The following is a 14,693-nucleotide window of genomic DNA, read 5'->3' on the forward strand; positions in this document are numbered from 1 at the left end:
TCACATTTCATTACCGAGCTTAAAACTCACCATCTTTATTAACTTATCACTACTCACGATGAATTCGATAGCGTTGATCCTAGCAGTATGCAGGAAACCTATCAAATATGAACTCAGTTAAATGACCTTGCTCTCCATGAGTTCTCGTAGCTCAGTGGATAGAGCGCCCGCCCGGTGTTCGGGAGGTCATGGGTTCGATTCCTGTCGGGAACTCAGAATTTTTCTTTGTCCCACGCTTACCGAGCTTAAAATTCACCATCTTTATTAACTTATCAAGAACAAAACAGGTTTCGATTGGCCAAAGGCCAAATGCTACAAAAAAAAAAAATGTCTTCGCTCATTGTAGAGCTAAAACATTGATTATTGGTGGGTGGCATGACCGCGTTGACAACTTCCTTGACGAGGTTTGATAAGATTGCAAGACTTTAGGAGCCGAAAATGCAGGCTTTATTTTTGCGTGGATTTCCTTCCTTCGAGCGAATTAATAGGGCACATAGATCTGACGAAGTCTTACCAAACTTGGCCAAAATGTTCCTCGATTATCAATGCGCCAAACAGTTTGAGGCTTTTTTCAGTGTGTCACTGAAATACTTGGCCATCTCATCGATCGAAGATCGGCAAATATTCTATTGGTCTATTTTAATTTGGTCTAAATCTACTAGCGTTCATCACGAATGCCGTTCTCTGATTGGCTACGCTCCTCACTATCTATTCTGTTGTAGATAGTGGGTAGCCTAGCTTAACAAAATGACGGCCGCTTCTTGGTGTTTTCGAAGTATCTGTGAATAGGATACGGATAAAGTTTCCAACGACTACAATGTATATAAGATTTATACAAAAACAATTAGATTATTTGCTAGCCATTTCTATGCGTGATAGTTGACGAGGACAAAATGAAGTGATAGAAACCTCGAGCTTCTAATCTATTTTTTAAAGAATTGATTTTCTCAGTTACCAAGAGCAATATCGAAAAAAACCTCATGCACTTCTGCTGATTGACATCCTGCAGATTGTTTGGTCGAACGTGCGAACACGAAGGCAGGTAATTCAGTTCAGCAAACATTGTCAATTTTGCGTTTGAAGGCTTGCGTGCGCTAACAAATAGATCAAATCTTAAAAATAATTATTTCTTCTGATTCTACGTTTTATTAGCTTTATGCACGTTTTTTTTTGTACTGTTCTATCAGGTTTTGTCAAAAGTGACTCGAGTACGAAAAATGTCAGTTCTGAGAGACACCTGCAGTTTATTGCGCTCTCTGAGCAGCTCACGGTTCTCTCCTGTATCACGCTATTTTCCTAAAAAAAGTAAGTTAAGTTAGCCAATTTAGGTTTAATGATACGGTTTGCTGCGATTCATCATTAAATAGTTCAATGTTTTTCTCTTTTTGGTGTGAATTTGTTTTATAGCAAGACGATTCGCTGTAAGGACTTCAAGCTCTGTTGAAAAGTAACTTGAAGTCTCTCTTAGGTATTTTGCTGTTTGTTTTCCTAAAAATACACTGTTTTACAAATTCTAACGGAAGATGGAAGCTTTGTGGTTTTGTTAAACGACACTCTGCTAATCATCGCAGGAGGGGGAGGGGATGCTCAATGCGCAAACAATTTAAAGACGGGGATCCTGGTCAGACAACAGAGAATGGAACCAGGTGTGGTGGGATGGGAGGGTCCGGTGGACAAGTCTGTAACGCTGATACGGGCAACATTGACCACGGTTTAGCGGCCGTCGGAGGAGCGGGATTAAATGGGCACGGAGGACCTGGACCTTGGGAGGCCCTTAAGTTTTATTAGTGGCGGAACTGGGGGAACATGTCTGGTATCCTATGGGGGCTTCGGTGGGGGTGCATTCGCCTTTGTACTTGGTGGTGGCGAGGGTGGGTATTCCGATGGGGGAGTTGTTGGGATTTGCTCGGCTGCTGTAGCAGGGGGAGGGGGATCGTTAGTGGAATAAATTAACCGAACATGGCGGGTGTTAATAAAGGCCATGGGAAAGTTATAACCAAATTTAAAACTTGAAGCAACACTGTCGCTGGATAGTTTTTTTTGGTTGACATATAATTTATGAACTCTAAGGGGTGGACCATTTTACTTTTGAGGAGAGTGGGCTGGGAGATTTGGTATAAACATGAATTTTTATGCTTAACCCTTTCATGCACTAGGAGTTTTTTCCTCGAGAAATGCATGCATGATATTCTCTTCCCTGTGTAACATGCTTTTTGCAACATGCACTGAACGTGCGTGACATATTTTTCGCCAGTTTTCATGTGCGAGATTTTCTTTTGGTACAAGTAAGCTTGCAGGATAATTTTTTTTTCAAAATCATCCGACGCCAACCCCTTAAAAGTGATATGGTCCACTTCTAACTAGGTCTGGTGCTTTAACTCGATGATACTGAAAAAAGTAGTTTATAAAGAAACAACGAGCTACTAAGAAGTTTTCTAATTTGATCATTTCTCGTTGCTGATTTGCAGAGAAAGGCAAAGAAATGTACCAAGAATTATAATGCACGTGCACAGCCATTGTTTTGCACAGTAAACCTTTGTTTGGTGCGTTCTCGTTGTTGTTGCCGTTGTGTTTTGCGTGAGGTCCCTAACGTGAAATGACCAAATTCTGCGTCGTCTGGAGAACATGAACCACAACGGTTAATTTTTCGTATTTCTATTTGGAATTGAACGCATTCGTAGCATATTCAGCAGGGTCAAGTTTAAATTACGACAGACACACCGGATAGTTCCAAATAAATGCGAAATTCCAAAGTAAAATAGAAACACATTTTTCACTTGGCGTCGTCCTCGCCGTCGCCGTCGAATATGCGTAAGGTCTATAATCTCAAATTAACTTAGCAGAAATTCAGATGAAATGGGTTTCGACAAAACACTGACCTCCGGTCAGCTGAACCCCTACTGACCTCCCTAGTGACTCCCTATAAAATCAATGGAAAATTAAAATTTACACAAGCCCGGAACTAGCAATAGATCCTTGGCATAAATGGCGCCTACATTTAAATAATAACCGCTTCAAGTTAGTAATAAATTTAGCTTACCTGACATTTCCAAGATGGCGGACGAGTTGCAGTTTCCTTTGATGGAAAGTGCAGGTTTTGTTTACGGAACATCGGGCACAGAATACTGAGGATATCTTCGCAAATCTTGAAATAATGCTTTGCAAATCATTCAACGCGCGTGATTCAATGTAATGAATCACGCGCGTTTTGACCTCATAGAAAACGAAGACCCCTCTAAAACGAAGACAGACCTTCTAGTAAACGAAGATGGAAGCGCGGCCTAGCTTTTTGCTAGCTTTTCCCCCCGACGTACACCGATGTAATGCTGCGTAGAGATTTGCTCGCGTGAGGACCAAGGATTGTGTGACGGAACAGAATACTGAGGATATCTTCGCAAATCTTGAAATAATGCTTTGCAGCTGCTTCAAATAATGCTGGCTCTTGATCTTCAAATAATATGATACTCCTGGATTGTTTCGTTTACATCGTTTAGTGTTTATCCCGGTTGAGCGCTGTTAAGCCTGGTTCACACTAGCGACATAACGACATAACGCCCGGGGGAGATACTCCCTTATATGGGCTTTTTAGGTATGTGCGGCCCCAAAGGGTAGGGTTTTTCAGCCATTTTAGTCATAAAAAGGGTATCGATTTTGGCCAGTTTGGTTATCAGTAGGGTATGGTTTTAGCACTCTAGTCTTTAATTGGGTATATTTCTTAGAAGAAGCTACTTTTTCTTCGTTTTCAATGAGAACGTCAACAAAAGCCCTTCATAACTTAAGTTTAAGGCAACTGCGCCAGCCGCAACGGTCATAAATAGGGTATTAAATTTTTGGCCAGGTCATAACTAAGGTAGGAAAAATTGCAGATTTTGGTCATAAATGGGGTAAGGGTTTTGGGAAGTGGGCCGCACACCCCCACCCAACTTTTCTGGGAGTACATCAGTCGAACAAGAGTTACTCGATCAGGGCTTAATTCCTCCACTCAGCTAACAACAGCCTCAAAGTTCACTCATATTCGTCAAGTCTGTGACACCAGAATTCCGAACTGTCGACTTGGTCGGTAAACAAGTAACTTCTTGCTCCTTGTATGACCCTCATCAGAGAATCGAAAAAAGAATCAATACATTTCGGAATCCACTGGACCGCCATTTTGTTTGTTGTCGATGCGAGTCAATTCATGAACACTTACATGTAGTACTTACCGCAAAATAAAATTTATATGTATGTGGAAAAACAGTAACAATAATAACTGCGTGACGTATATACATCGAACTGTTTGCAAATATGTGAAGAAGCATCTGAAGTTATATATAAAACGGATAATGGACACAGCATTTGGATATATATCTATTGACATTTTGGACATACACGTTACCATTTGGATATGTATATTACAATTTGGATATATATATATATATATATTGCAATTTGGATATGTATGTTGTAATTTGGGCATAAATATGGAAACTCAACATAAATTACATTTGTTACATTTTGTGTGAGGCATTTTCCGTCCAGAGTCGCAAACACAAACAAACGTCAAAGAATGCAACTGCAGAAAAAAGGATCAATGCCCGCTGGACGGAAACTCAACATATATAATATATATGTCACTTTTCAACCTTTCGATCCTGTTTGACAAGCATACAAAAGCCCTCCTGAAAAACACAAGAAGAGAATGAGCTCCCCAAGAACGTGTACAGTATAAAGGCGCAAGGAAATGCAGAGAAACTTACTCAAGAGAATAATTCCTTGTGTAATAAAATGCAAGGTTGGTAGCATAACCACTTCACTGGCTACTAATCAGGGCATTGTAATGGTTTCTTATGTTCATGGAGCAATAAAGAAAATATTATCTTGCGCCATACAATACCTGCATGCACTTTACGGAGCATCCCTAAAAAGGGCTTTCCAGCATCAGTACCAAAAGTTTATCGTAGAGAAAATGCTTTTCTAGTTGACACAACTCTACCTAAAAGACTCAACTTATTGATTTTTAATAAAAACAGAGAGCCAGATTCATAAAGCACTCCTGGGACAATGTGTGATCCAAGTATTAATGGAATATAAAAGATTTCCTATAAAAACAATATTTAGGATTTAAAATGAAAAAAAAAAAAAAGAATTTAAAATTACTTCATGAATCTAAATGCCTGAAAAAATATATCATTGATTCAATGACCATGTCTGAAAGAAAACAAAAGAATGGTAAAATACCAATCATTATGAAATCTGGTTTCCCTACAGGTATACGGGTATATAGCATCAAAATAATCACATTAGACCTTTTAAATCATGCAGCAGAATGCTGACTTAAATGTAGCTAGATTACAACATGAAAGCACAGTTGAGGAGCTTCAACAAGTCAGTGCAAAGCTACTGGAGAAAACACCAACTAAAACCTTATTTTGACTGGCAAGTTGTGCATCACCAGTCTTTGCCCCAGCCATTTCATTCAAGTGAAAAAAAAAAACTGTGACCAAACATGTCAATCTGATTTCTTATTTGAAACAGGAAACACACAACAAGCCACGTTTTGCAAAATCCAAAAGAAGTTGCAGTTTGAGAATGGGATAATTGTAAACCTTTCCCCCTAGAGTCAACCATCACTCTGTAATCAAGGCTCATAACAAATTTTAACTATATTTGAGCAAGGTACAAGTCAAGTACATATGTGTATATGTGTGCTTTTTATTCTTAGGGAAAACTCCAATGCTGGTGTCACTTTTTCCTGTTTTAATTTATCCTTGCACTGTTGAAAGTTCACCTTATTGAAGAACATTTGACTCCACTAGTTGCAAAATACATGTATCTACAGTAGTTCTGACAGAAAATGTTTACTTAGTAGTTTATCACAGATATTTCAGTGGAGGAAGACAGTTTAGTGTTATCCTAAAAGGGCTTGCATAACATCTTTTTGTGTGTGTGCTAGAAAAACTGTCCTATCCAGAAGGCAAATGGCTTAAATCTCAAAATGAAAGGAGCCAGTCACAGCTCACTGATGTGTAAATGGTTCTTGGTTCAGCTGCCACCCACAAACAATACTTAACTACGAAAAGACCTTGGCTGACAGACAAGACAGAAGTACAAAAACAAAATTTGTTTAATAAGGGAAGCCATAAAGGTGAGATCACATGTTGCTCATAATCATCAAATGGAATTAAATTAGTTAGTCTAAGCCAGCAATATTTTTGTATTTCCATTTTGTGCCCAACTTAGAAAACAGAACAATTTATCATGGATCATAACAAAATTATTGTCCAATCAGTGATTGTAGACAGAAGATCAGTCTACTTTGCATTAATACTAGGTAATACCAATACAAGTTATGATAGAAGTTTCAGTGTTACTGTATACTCCAAGAGCAGAAATGTACAATGTTTCCCCTAAAATGTGCAGAATAGAAAGTTCATACTCTTCACCAAGGAAGACAACGTTTTACATGCCAAGCACTATCTGGTCCACAAGTTCTGTAACAGGTATGACTTGGCATATGTGCACTGCAGTTGTGGACATACAAAGTCACGACAAAACTTCCTTCAACATCTCCCTCTGCAATTCAAAAAGTTCAGTTGGTCAAATGTTGGAAAACATTTTAAGGAATTAAAGCAATCTACATTTGTATAAAATGCAGTTTCCTTTAAGAATTTAGCAAGACATAGGACATAAAATGGTATGGCACATAATTTTCAGAACCACCTTGAAGTTTTCACAGGGAAGAAGATTGAAATCCATTAATCTAGTTTTAGAAGGTAGCTCATTTGCAACTGTTTAGGAGGAGGAGGTTTTAGAAGCAATAAATTGCCTCAAACTGTGACAAAAACATTCAAACTGTGGTAAATTGTTGAAATTAACTCAAGAAAAAATTCCAAAAAAATTACGTCAAAATAATTATGGTTAATAATCGTCTGTTTTTTTCTGTTTTCTTATTCCTAAGTAATGAAGACGTTGGATGGTCAGGTGCTATGGCCACTGGTATGGAATTTTATTAAAAGGTGGAAACATTCAAATATGTATTGTAATAAAATGAACTATTGGTATGGAGTTTTATTGAAAGGTGGAAATATTATACTTAAATTACCTTATAAGTCGCTTATATATTTTAAATTAAATTCACACAAGGTCAGTGCTTATAGCGTAAGATCCTCAATTGCGCCTGTCCTTTCTATTCCAAGAGAATTGGGTACATTTCGGCACTCGGCAGCAACTATTTTTAATAAACTCCCTGTAGCTATTAGAAACACAACTGAGTACAATTCTTTCTGTCATAGTGTGAAGAGACATTTTTTTTTCTTTTATATAAGGAATTTTAAACAGCATGCACAACTGTAAATATGTATACATTTTATTTTATTTTATTTTTTAGTATACTTAGTGTAATATAGATATTGTAGATGAAGAACCTCACTTTGTTGGATACTCTGCAATAAATCTTACTGTTATTATTATTGTTATTATTACAAACATGTATTATAATAAAATGAACTATTATTTTTGAAAGTTGTACAATTTAAGTTATTAATGACCTTCTTAACTGTAAGTACACAGAATTCTGCTTACCAACTTCTTATTCTTGACTTTTACTTTATGAAATGTGTGCCAATGACAGCTCAGCAGGAAGAAAAGAAAAACAGTGGAGATGAAGACGACGACGAACCAGAAGAAAGCTCAAATAGAGTCAGAGAATCGAAAGGATGACAAGTTCGATGATCGATTACAGGGAAGATGTTGATGACATCAAAGCAAGCAAAGTTTGCGGAGCGCTTCTGAATTTAAAAGTAAAGGATTCCACCAGAGATCCTTCCAGTATACACAAATCCCAAACAGAAACCAGTGCAAGGATGTAGCACAATTTCGTGCCGAATTTGCTGTGCTCCTCTAAGCCGGAACCTATTTCCAGGTTTTAACCTGGAAATAGGTTCCGGCTTGGAGGAGCACAGCAAATTCGGTGTTAAAACATCGTCGTTGTCGGCAAACATCAACTGCAATCCATTGATTTTATGCTCTTCCTCGAGAACCTAGTTTTTCTTCATAAATACCCGTTAACAAAACTACAGATATGACCAAACAAACTGGCCAAGCAAAAAAAAAAGCAGCAACTTGTCGTGAAATGAACACAATCAAGCACAGTTGACAGAAACTACCGTTCAATGGCCGCGCGCTTCCAATCCCCGCAATAAGTCAGCGGTCAACGTCCCGCGCACGCGTCCTTAAAAAAAGTCCTCACCAGTCCTGGCCAATCAGCGGTTTCCCCCGAGATCTTTTCACTTTCTCGCATGTAGGTCTTTCGTTTTCGCAATATTAGGAAAGAAGAGACTGCGCACGGTCTACGAAAGGAGCTGCTGTTATTATAAACCTCTTTCAGATCTGCTGTTCAAGCATTTGATCTTTCCAAATAGCTACATCCGAAGACACGCACTTCTAAACAGAAAAGCGACAATGTATTCACAAAACCGGAAGTACTTCCGCCTTCGTTTCGCCCGAATGGTGGCATTATTACTCTTACTTGCATCTCCAACACAAGCGATCAGCATGCCAAAAAGCTGTGTTAAGGTAGCACATGCCTGGATGAAAAACTTATCAGTCACGGTAGTTACAGATCCAGATTTCCTCTGGAACATCGTCGACTGTTTGCTTTCACTGGGAGCTAATGAAGAGATCTCTCGCGAGCTGCAAGAACTCATCCAGAAGCTCCCAGAACTGATTGAAAAAGTCCGACCTGTTGCTAAAGACAAAGCCGGCCTTCTCTTGTCCGCCTACTTAGCTTACAGAAGCTACGAATTGCACGATCGGGCGATGAATCTGGAAATAAACCTCTACAAGAAACATCGACATAACTTTGAGGTATTAAAGGAGAAAATGAGACCCGTTCTTAATTTTATAAACGACCAGCTTATTCTACAGTGGAAAAGCGGTGATATCGCCAGTATACAAAACATTGGTGTTCAGTTACTGCAAATGCTGAGACGTTTCTCCGCAGACCTCAATGCGTCGATGGATGCTATTCAGAAGGATGTCACGCAAGGACGAAGCGATAAAAGGTGGTCCCTCGCTTACGCAGCTTGCTCAATTGCCGGTTGTGTTGGCACGATGTTTGTTGCCAGTCCTGCGATAATCGGTTTGACATGCCTTCCTTCTCCTGGCGTTGTCGCTTTCTCTATTAAAAGCTACATCTCTCTTGAGGAAACCGTTTTCAAGTTGGAACTGTTATGGGAAAACACGGCGAAGAGACATAAGGAATTAGCCAAGTATCAAGCAAGCCTTGAACTTATCGCAGTGACTGGGCAGACAGGTAATTTGGAAGATTTATTATGACACGAGGGGTTTTCTACAAATTACACCGTACACCTATCAATTAAAATTCGTGCAGTCTAAAACAAGTGTAAGTTGCTATTACCTATAAATCCTTTCGGTATTGATGTATACGATTTTCAATTTACTAACAACATCTGTCGATAGATCAGAGCTGCATACCGATTAAACAGTTCGGGGCACATGAAGCGGTGTAATGGACCCATAATCGGCCGGCCCTTGAGGGTGGATCCCGGGCAAGGGAGGGGACTTTGTAGAGGTTCTCAATTTGGGGAAACAGAACAATGAAAGTTAAGAAATTTCCCCTCCAAGAGGGGCAGCACACTTCAAAACGAGAAGCCACATTTAAATTTGCAATGCAAATCAATTTGACCAAGGCGAAGCTATGTTCACCTATGACTGAAAAATAATACGTTGCAATTTAAAGCAAGAAGATGGAAAGAGATTTACTTACAATACCTGACTAGTGCGCCGTGTTGAACCAATCGAACCACGAAGCGATGGATGAGCCCGTTTGTTTTCTTTCTTATGCACAGTGGTCCGCTTATTCCTTCGTTTAAGTCCCCTAATATTCCCCGGTTGCGAGGCATTTGAAAACAAAAGCTCCCTCATTTCGCCCACCTCTGGGGTAAAATATTCAAATCTCCCTATAAGTCCCCATAAACTTTTGTTTTGCCGGGGGTCGCACCGCTAGGGGATGACCGATGATAGGTGCACAAAACCCTGACGAATTCTCTATCATTGTTGTCATTCTTACAGTTCCTTGGCCTGTGGTGGAAGTTCATATCCGAAGCGAAGGCTGCGATGATCCAGGAAGAAAGCCAAGCACCTGTGGTTTTGCTTATATCGAGGTGAATGGAAAGGACTACTCGCCTCACCTCAGAGGATACAATGTTGTGGTTGTGGACGGTGCAACAGGTAACGGTGACATTACTTAGAATTCGCTCAAAATTTCCCTTTGAAGGTCAGTGGAATCTTACAATGGACAGCAGAGAAAGAAAAACAATAAGCGAAATGGCTTTCTTTGAATGCATTTAATGAGGCCAGCGGCCTGTTTCTCGAAAGCTCCGGTAAATACCGCACCCGATAACTTACCGGGCCGGTTAACGGGAAACTTTACCGGGCCCGAAATAGCGTTTCTCGAAGCACCCGTAAATTTTCCCGGTACTTACCGGGCCCGTTAAAATAGCGGGTTGTTACCAATCTCTAGCGCGCGCTTCACGCCTGTTCGCGAGAGAAGGAGAAACACTTGGGACTATACGCACACATTCGATTCTGATCGATTCTGTTGTCGTTGCGACTGTGATGCTTTTTGAAGAACAGTGCGAAGTTTAACTTCGAAGTTATCGTTGGGTCAAAGGAGAGCAGCTGAGAGAGATCGTCATTTTGCATGGTCATATTATTTGAAAATGATGATCAATTGCCTTTTGTAGCTCGATTCGAAGACTTCGATCGACAATCTCGCTCTTTTCTAGGAGTGTTGTCTTTTTCCGTGATTCATTCTAATTCAAAATATTCACTGAGCAATCAAAGAAGATCTGCGGACCGCCGAGGAAACAGTGTGAACTTGAGAACTTGAAATTTAGCTACAAACACTTACTTCAGCAATTTATGCTGATAAGAATTTCGCTTAAGTAAGTGTACAGAATATTTGGAATAAGGAAGGATCTTATTAAAATTTTTAGGCGTGATTTAATCGTTTTCTCCAGCAAACATCAAGCGTAATTTTCACTGATCCCAAATCGACTGTTCTAGCATAAAGCAAGCTAAGATCAATAGAAATGCGTCTGAAACAATTATGTGATTGGGGAGAATAATTTTAATGTTCTTTATTCTCGTTTATCTATCGTGATTACAGTACGCTTCGTCGTGTTTCATCTAGCTAGAAATGCTATAACCAACATTTGTCAGCATTTGTGCACCGCGCCTAATGCGACTCTTCGCGGTCGCTCTGTTATGTTTACTTTTTGTGGAATGTCTGTTTTCTAATTTCCTTCTCCAAAAATAGTAAAAAAAAAAAATCTGCAATTAAAACACAGGAAACAGGCTTGGCTTGCAGTAAGATCAGGTTTGCGTGACAGGAACGCATTTTGCTGTTCATACGAAGAAGCCTTTTCGAAAACGCGCGGCGAGTGATCGGCGTTTACATGACAGTGTTTATCTATTCATTAATTTTTTTCCCGCCGTTTGTTGGTTTTGAAAACAATAAAGTAGAACTTCACACTTATATAGCGCTTCCATGCAAACGCCTTCAAACTGGGTTTCCGTAGTCAGCGGGCAGCTTCTCGCCGTGTTTCTCTCCAATTCCTCCTTTAGCTCCTAAAAGAGCCACTCTATTCTTGCTCGTGAGAGCCGAAATCGTTCAATGACTTCCCCGTCAGCCATATCGGCTAGAAAGGGGCGTCTTTGAAACAAAGAAAGTCCGCCCCACACCGCCATTTTGTTTGGTTTTGCAACATTTGTAACTCCCCGGTAACTTTACGGGAGGTCACGACCTCCCGTAAATTACCGGGCAAGTTACCGGAAAAGTTAACGGGATCGAAAATAACGGGAGCTTCGAGAAACACCCGTAAAGTTTACGGGGACTTGCCGGGTGACTTACCGGGCCCGATAATTTACCGGGTCTTTCGAGAAGCAGGCCCTAGGGCCGCGAATGGGAAAACAGTATCTGGGATCTGCCCTTTTTCGTGGACTCGGAAAATGTGATATTCTGAACTGTTAAAAGGCATGTTCGACCGCGGGGGAAAAAGAAAAATTTGAAATTATTCGTGCGGAGGAAAGATGGGGGAGGAGAGGAAACGGATTTCCTTTCTATTATCCCCCTTCCGTCCAGCATCTCCGATCGCGCTCACTACCAGTCTACCCCGTCCGTAATTCGCGCTCGGCTAGTTCATACTCAAGCCTGAAAGAAGACAAGCAAAGTGGTTTGATCTTCGTTTTCAAGTTTCTGTTGTCAGTTCAGAATGTATGGCAAAACTGAATGCTTACGTAATTCTGGAGACAATGTAGGTAAAGACCTTTACTTTATATTCAGGTGGCGTTCTCAGGGCAAGAGGATTTGACACGCATTGGGGTTCATCAGCCGCTCATCACCTGAGAGAATATCTCAATGACATCAAAGGAAAGTATGTATACAGGCTGACGTACATGTTTGTATTGCTTTGTACTTTGAGGGACAATAAGTAAAGAACTGATAAAGCAACGTGAAAATACAACAACTGTCTGTTGTTGAAAGGAGGCGGGATCTCCCGAGTCGATCGAAGAGCTTTCTACGTAAGCTAGAATAATAGAAAAGAATAGTTTAACAGCTTTTGTTTATTGTTTCTTACAAATGTTCGTTTTCGTCATTGCAGTAAAATCGTTTTAGTTGCCATTCAAGAAGAAGCTTCCATACACATGTCCTCAGCGATTGACGCTCTCAAGAGACTGGGCGCTACGGAGCCTGTATTCCCAGGCTGGCGGGGATCCTTTGCTTTCGCTGGATACGCAGGAGAAGACAAACCACTGTGGATTACACAGAAGAGTGAAAAAAACGGGCTCGGACCCAGTGAGATTTCTCTTAAAATTCCACTGTCAACACCGTCAAACTAAGAACCTTTCTCACTCTTATTTTCGCATAATAATTTCGAATTTCGGGAGAGGGCGCGGGCACCTGACATAACCTGCCCCTAGTTAGAACTGAATTAAAAAACAAAATACTAGAATACCTACTCTATATCCTCTTGTTAGGTATCCAGTTTAGGACAAAGGACTCGGTGGAATTAACAAAACTAGCTGTTTCGGTGTTGCACTTAGTTATTAACGTGAGATTGGTAGGGATAAATTAATAGTCGTAGCTGATTTTGAAAAGCTGATTTTTTAAGCGTGAGCCCTTTGTCAAAGCAAAGTGGAGGATTATGGGTTATGTTTGTTTAAAAATTGGAGTATGAAGCTATGTTATAGGTTATTGATGCATGAATAAATTAGTGGAATAAATTAGAGTTTCGGTTTTCCCCTGTTTAAGAGTCCTCTAAACGATTTACTTAATAACCCATGCCTTCTCCGTCCTCTACCATATTAGACAACTTTAAGGATCTGTTAGTGTGTGCGTTGCAAAATTGTTACAGGAATTTGCATTGTAGCGTCCCTTGGTGGAAGCACAATCTTTACCGCAACCCCTCTGAATACGTAAAATATTTTGCACCTTCATACTCCTTTCCCGTCTTAAAGAGTCCTCATTTTGTCAGAACTGTACTGTTTGCTTTTATTTAGTCTGACCAAGAGATTATCAAGGTAAGTACCTTGATAATCTGAGAGATTATCAAGGTAAGTACCTTGATAATCTGAGAGATTATCAAGGTAAGTACCTTGATAATCTCTTGGTCTGAAGTAATCCCTTCCCCAGTAGCGGGCAGTGTTGGTTTAACGAATGTTACTTATTATTTACTCGTTTGCCCTTATATGGCTACAAGAGGTTCGAGCGTTAGAAAGAGGAAAAGAGTCCTTCTGAAGGTCCAACTAAAGTTTTTAAATATATTACAATTTAAAGAAATGTTTGTGGCTTTGAGAACCGAAATAAAAGGGCTGTGTTTGTCTTGTGCACCACTGGGCGTTTAAAGAATGATGACTTGTTTTGAAAACTTTGTAAAGCTGTGACGCAGAAATTTGTACACAAAGGAAGTTGATAGTCTAATTAGACTTCCTGATTCAATCAGTCGGAAAAACCTGGGGCAAGGAAGGATACACCCAGTGTTAAAAATGTCAATGAAATAGCTACATTGCATTTCTTTAAGTGTGTACATGTAAGTAACTCTAAGTATTAGTGGATTGTATGTCGTGTAAAAGTAGTGCTGTAGGTAGTGCAAGGTCCTTTTGTAAACGCTGTTCCGTATAAAGGTGTATGGAGCGTAATTGTAATGGACTTATCACCGTCACCTTGTTATTATCTGTAAAGTACACATTGTTTGTGAAAGATATCATGTGTGGGTGTCAGTTACCCTTCCTCCATAATTTCATGTTTTGATTATGCATTAAGTAATACAAGGTTGTGAATCGCAAATAGTGTTTTAACGCTACCGCAATGTAATTAATGGAAATGTGTAAATTATTATTTTATAATTGAAAAAATGAAGTAGAAAGTTCGTGTGCTTTCATTAACGTGAGAAAATGTTTTGCGTGTCGCAAGACTGTAGGTATACTTTAACAATTCGTAGGGCAATATTTTCTGGCATTTTCAACTAACATAAGGGTTTACTTGGTAGCAATGCCAAACAAACAAATCTTCGATTTGTTTCCCTAATTCAGAAAAGATCATTTAAATATGCTATTTTATACTATAGTAGAACGTTTTGTTACTGTCACCTACTTAATTAATTATAACCCAGTCATAGAAGAGTATGCGT

General features: G+C 39.7%; 1 protein-coding gene and 1 long non-coding RNA gene across 3 annotated transcripts; one reads left to right on the forward strand and one right to left on the reverse strand.

Annotated features, from left to right (window-relative positions):
* Nucleotides 1-5,671: 5,671 nt before the first annotated feature.
* LOC149097715 (uncharacterized) lies at nt 5,672-8,249 on the reverse strand. Its single transcript, XR_016204125.1, has 2 exons — nt 7,561-8,249; nt 5,672-6,552 (listed from the first exon to the last, which is right to left on the reverse strand). It is a non-coding gene; the product is annotated as an uncharacterized LOC149097715 (long non-coding RNA).
* Nucleotides 8,250-8,270: 21 nt separating this feature from the next.
* LOC149097716 (uncharacterized) lies at nt 8,271-14,683 on the forward strand. Of its 2 annotated transcripts, XR_016204124.1 has the most exons (5): nt 8,271-9,292; nt 10,072-10,230; nt 12,347-12,437; nt 12,666-13,584; nt 13,651-14,683. XR_016204124.1 is itself a non-coding variant. In XM_089279366.1 (4 exons), the coding sequence occupies exons 1-4, from the start codon at nt 8,440-8,442 to the stop codon at nt 12,901-12,903; spliced, it is 1,341 nt and encodes a 446-aa protein (XP_089135492.1). In that variant the 5' UTR covers nt 8,271-8,439; the 3' UTR covers nt 12,904-14,683. The 2 variants fall into 2 exon arrangements, 1 of the variants encoding a protein (XP_089135492.1); XM_089279366.1 differs by having other exon boundaries at nt 12,666-14,683.
* Nucleotides 14,684-14,693: the final 10 nt, after the last annotated feature.

Source organism: Orbicella faveolata, unplaced genomic scaffold (assembly GCF_042242905.1).
Source record: "Orbicella faveolata isolate gen_17 unplaced genomic scaffold, um_ofav_v1 contig_47, whole genome shotgun sequence".
NCBI lineage: Eukaryota > Metazoa > Cnidaria > Anthozoa > Scleractinia > Merulinidae > Orbicella > Orbicella faveolata.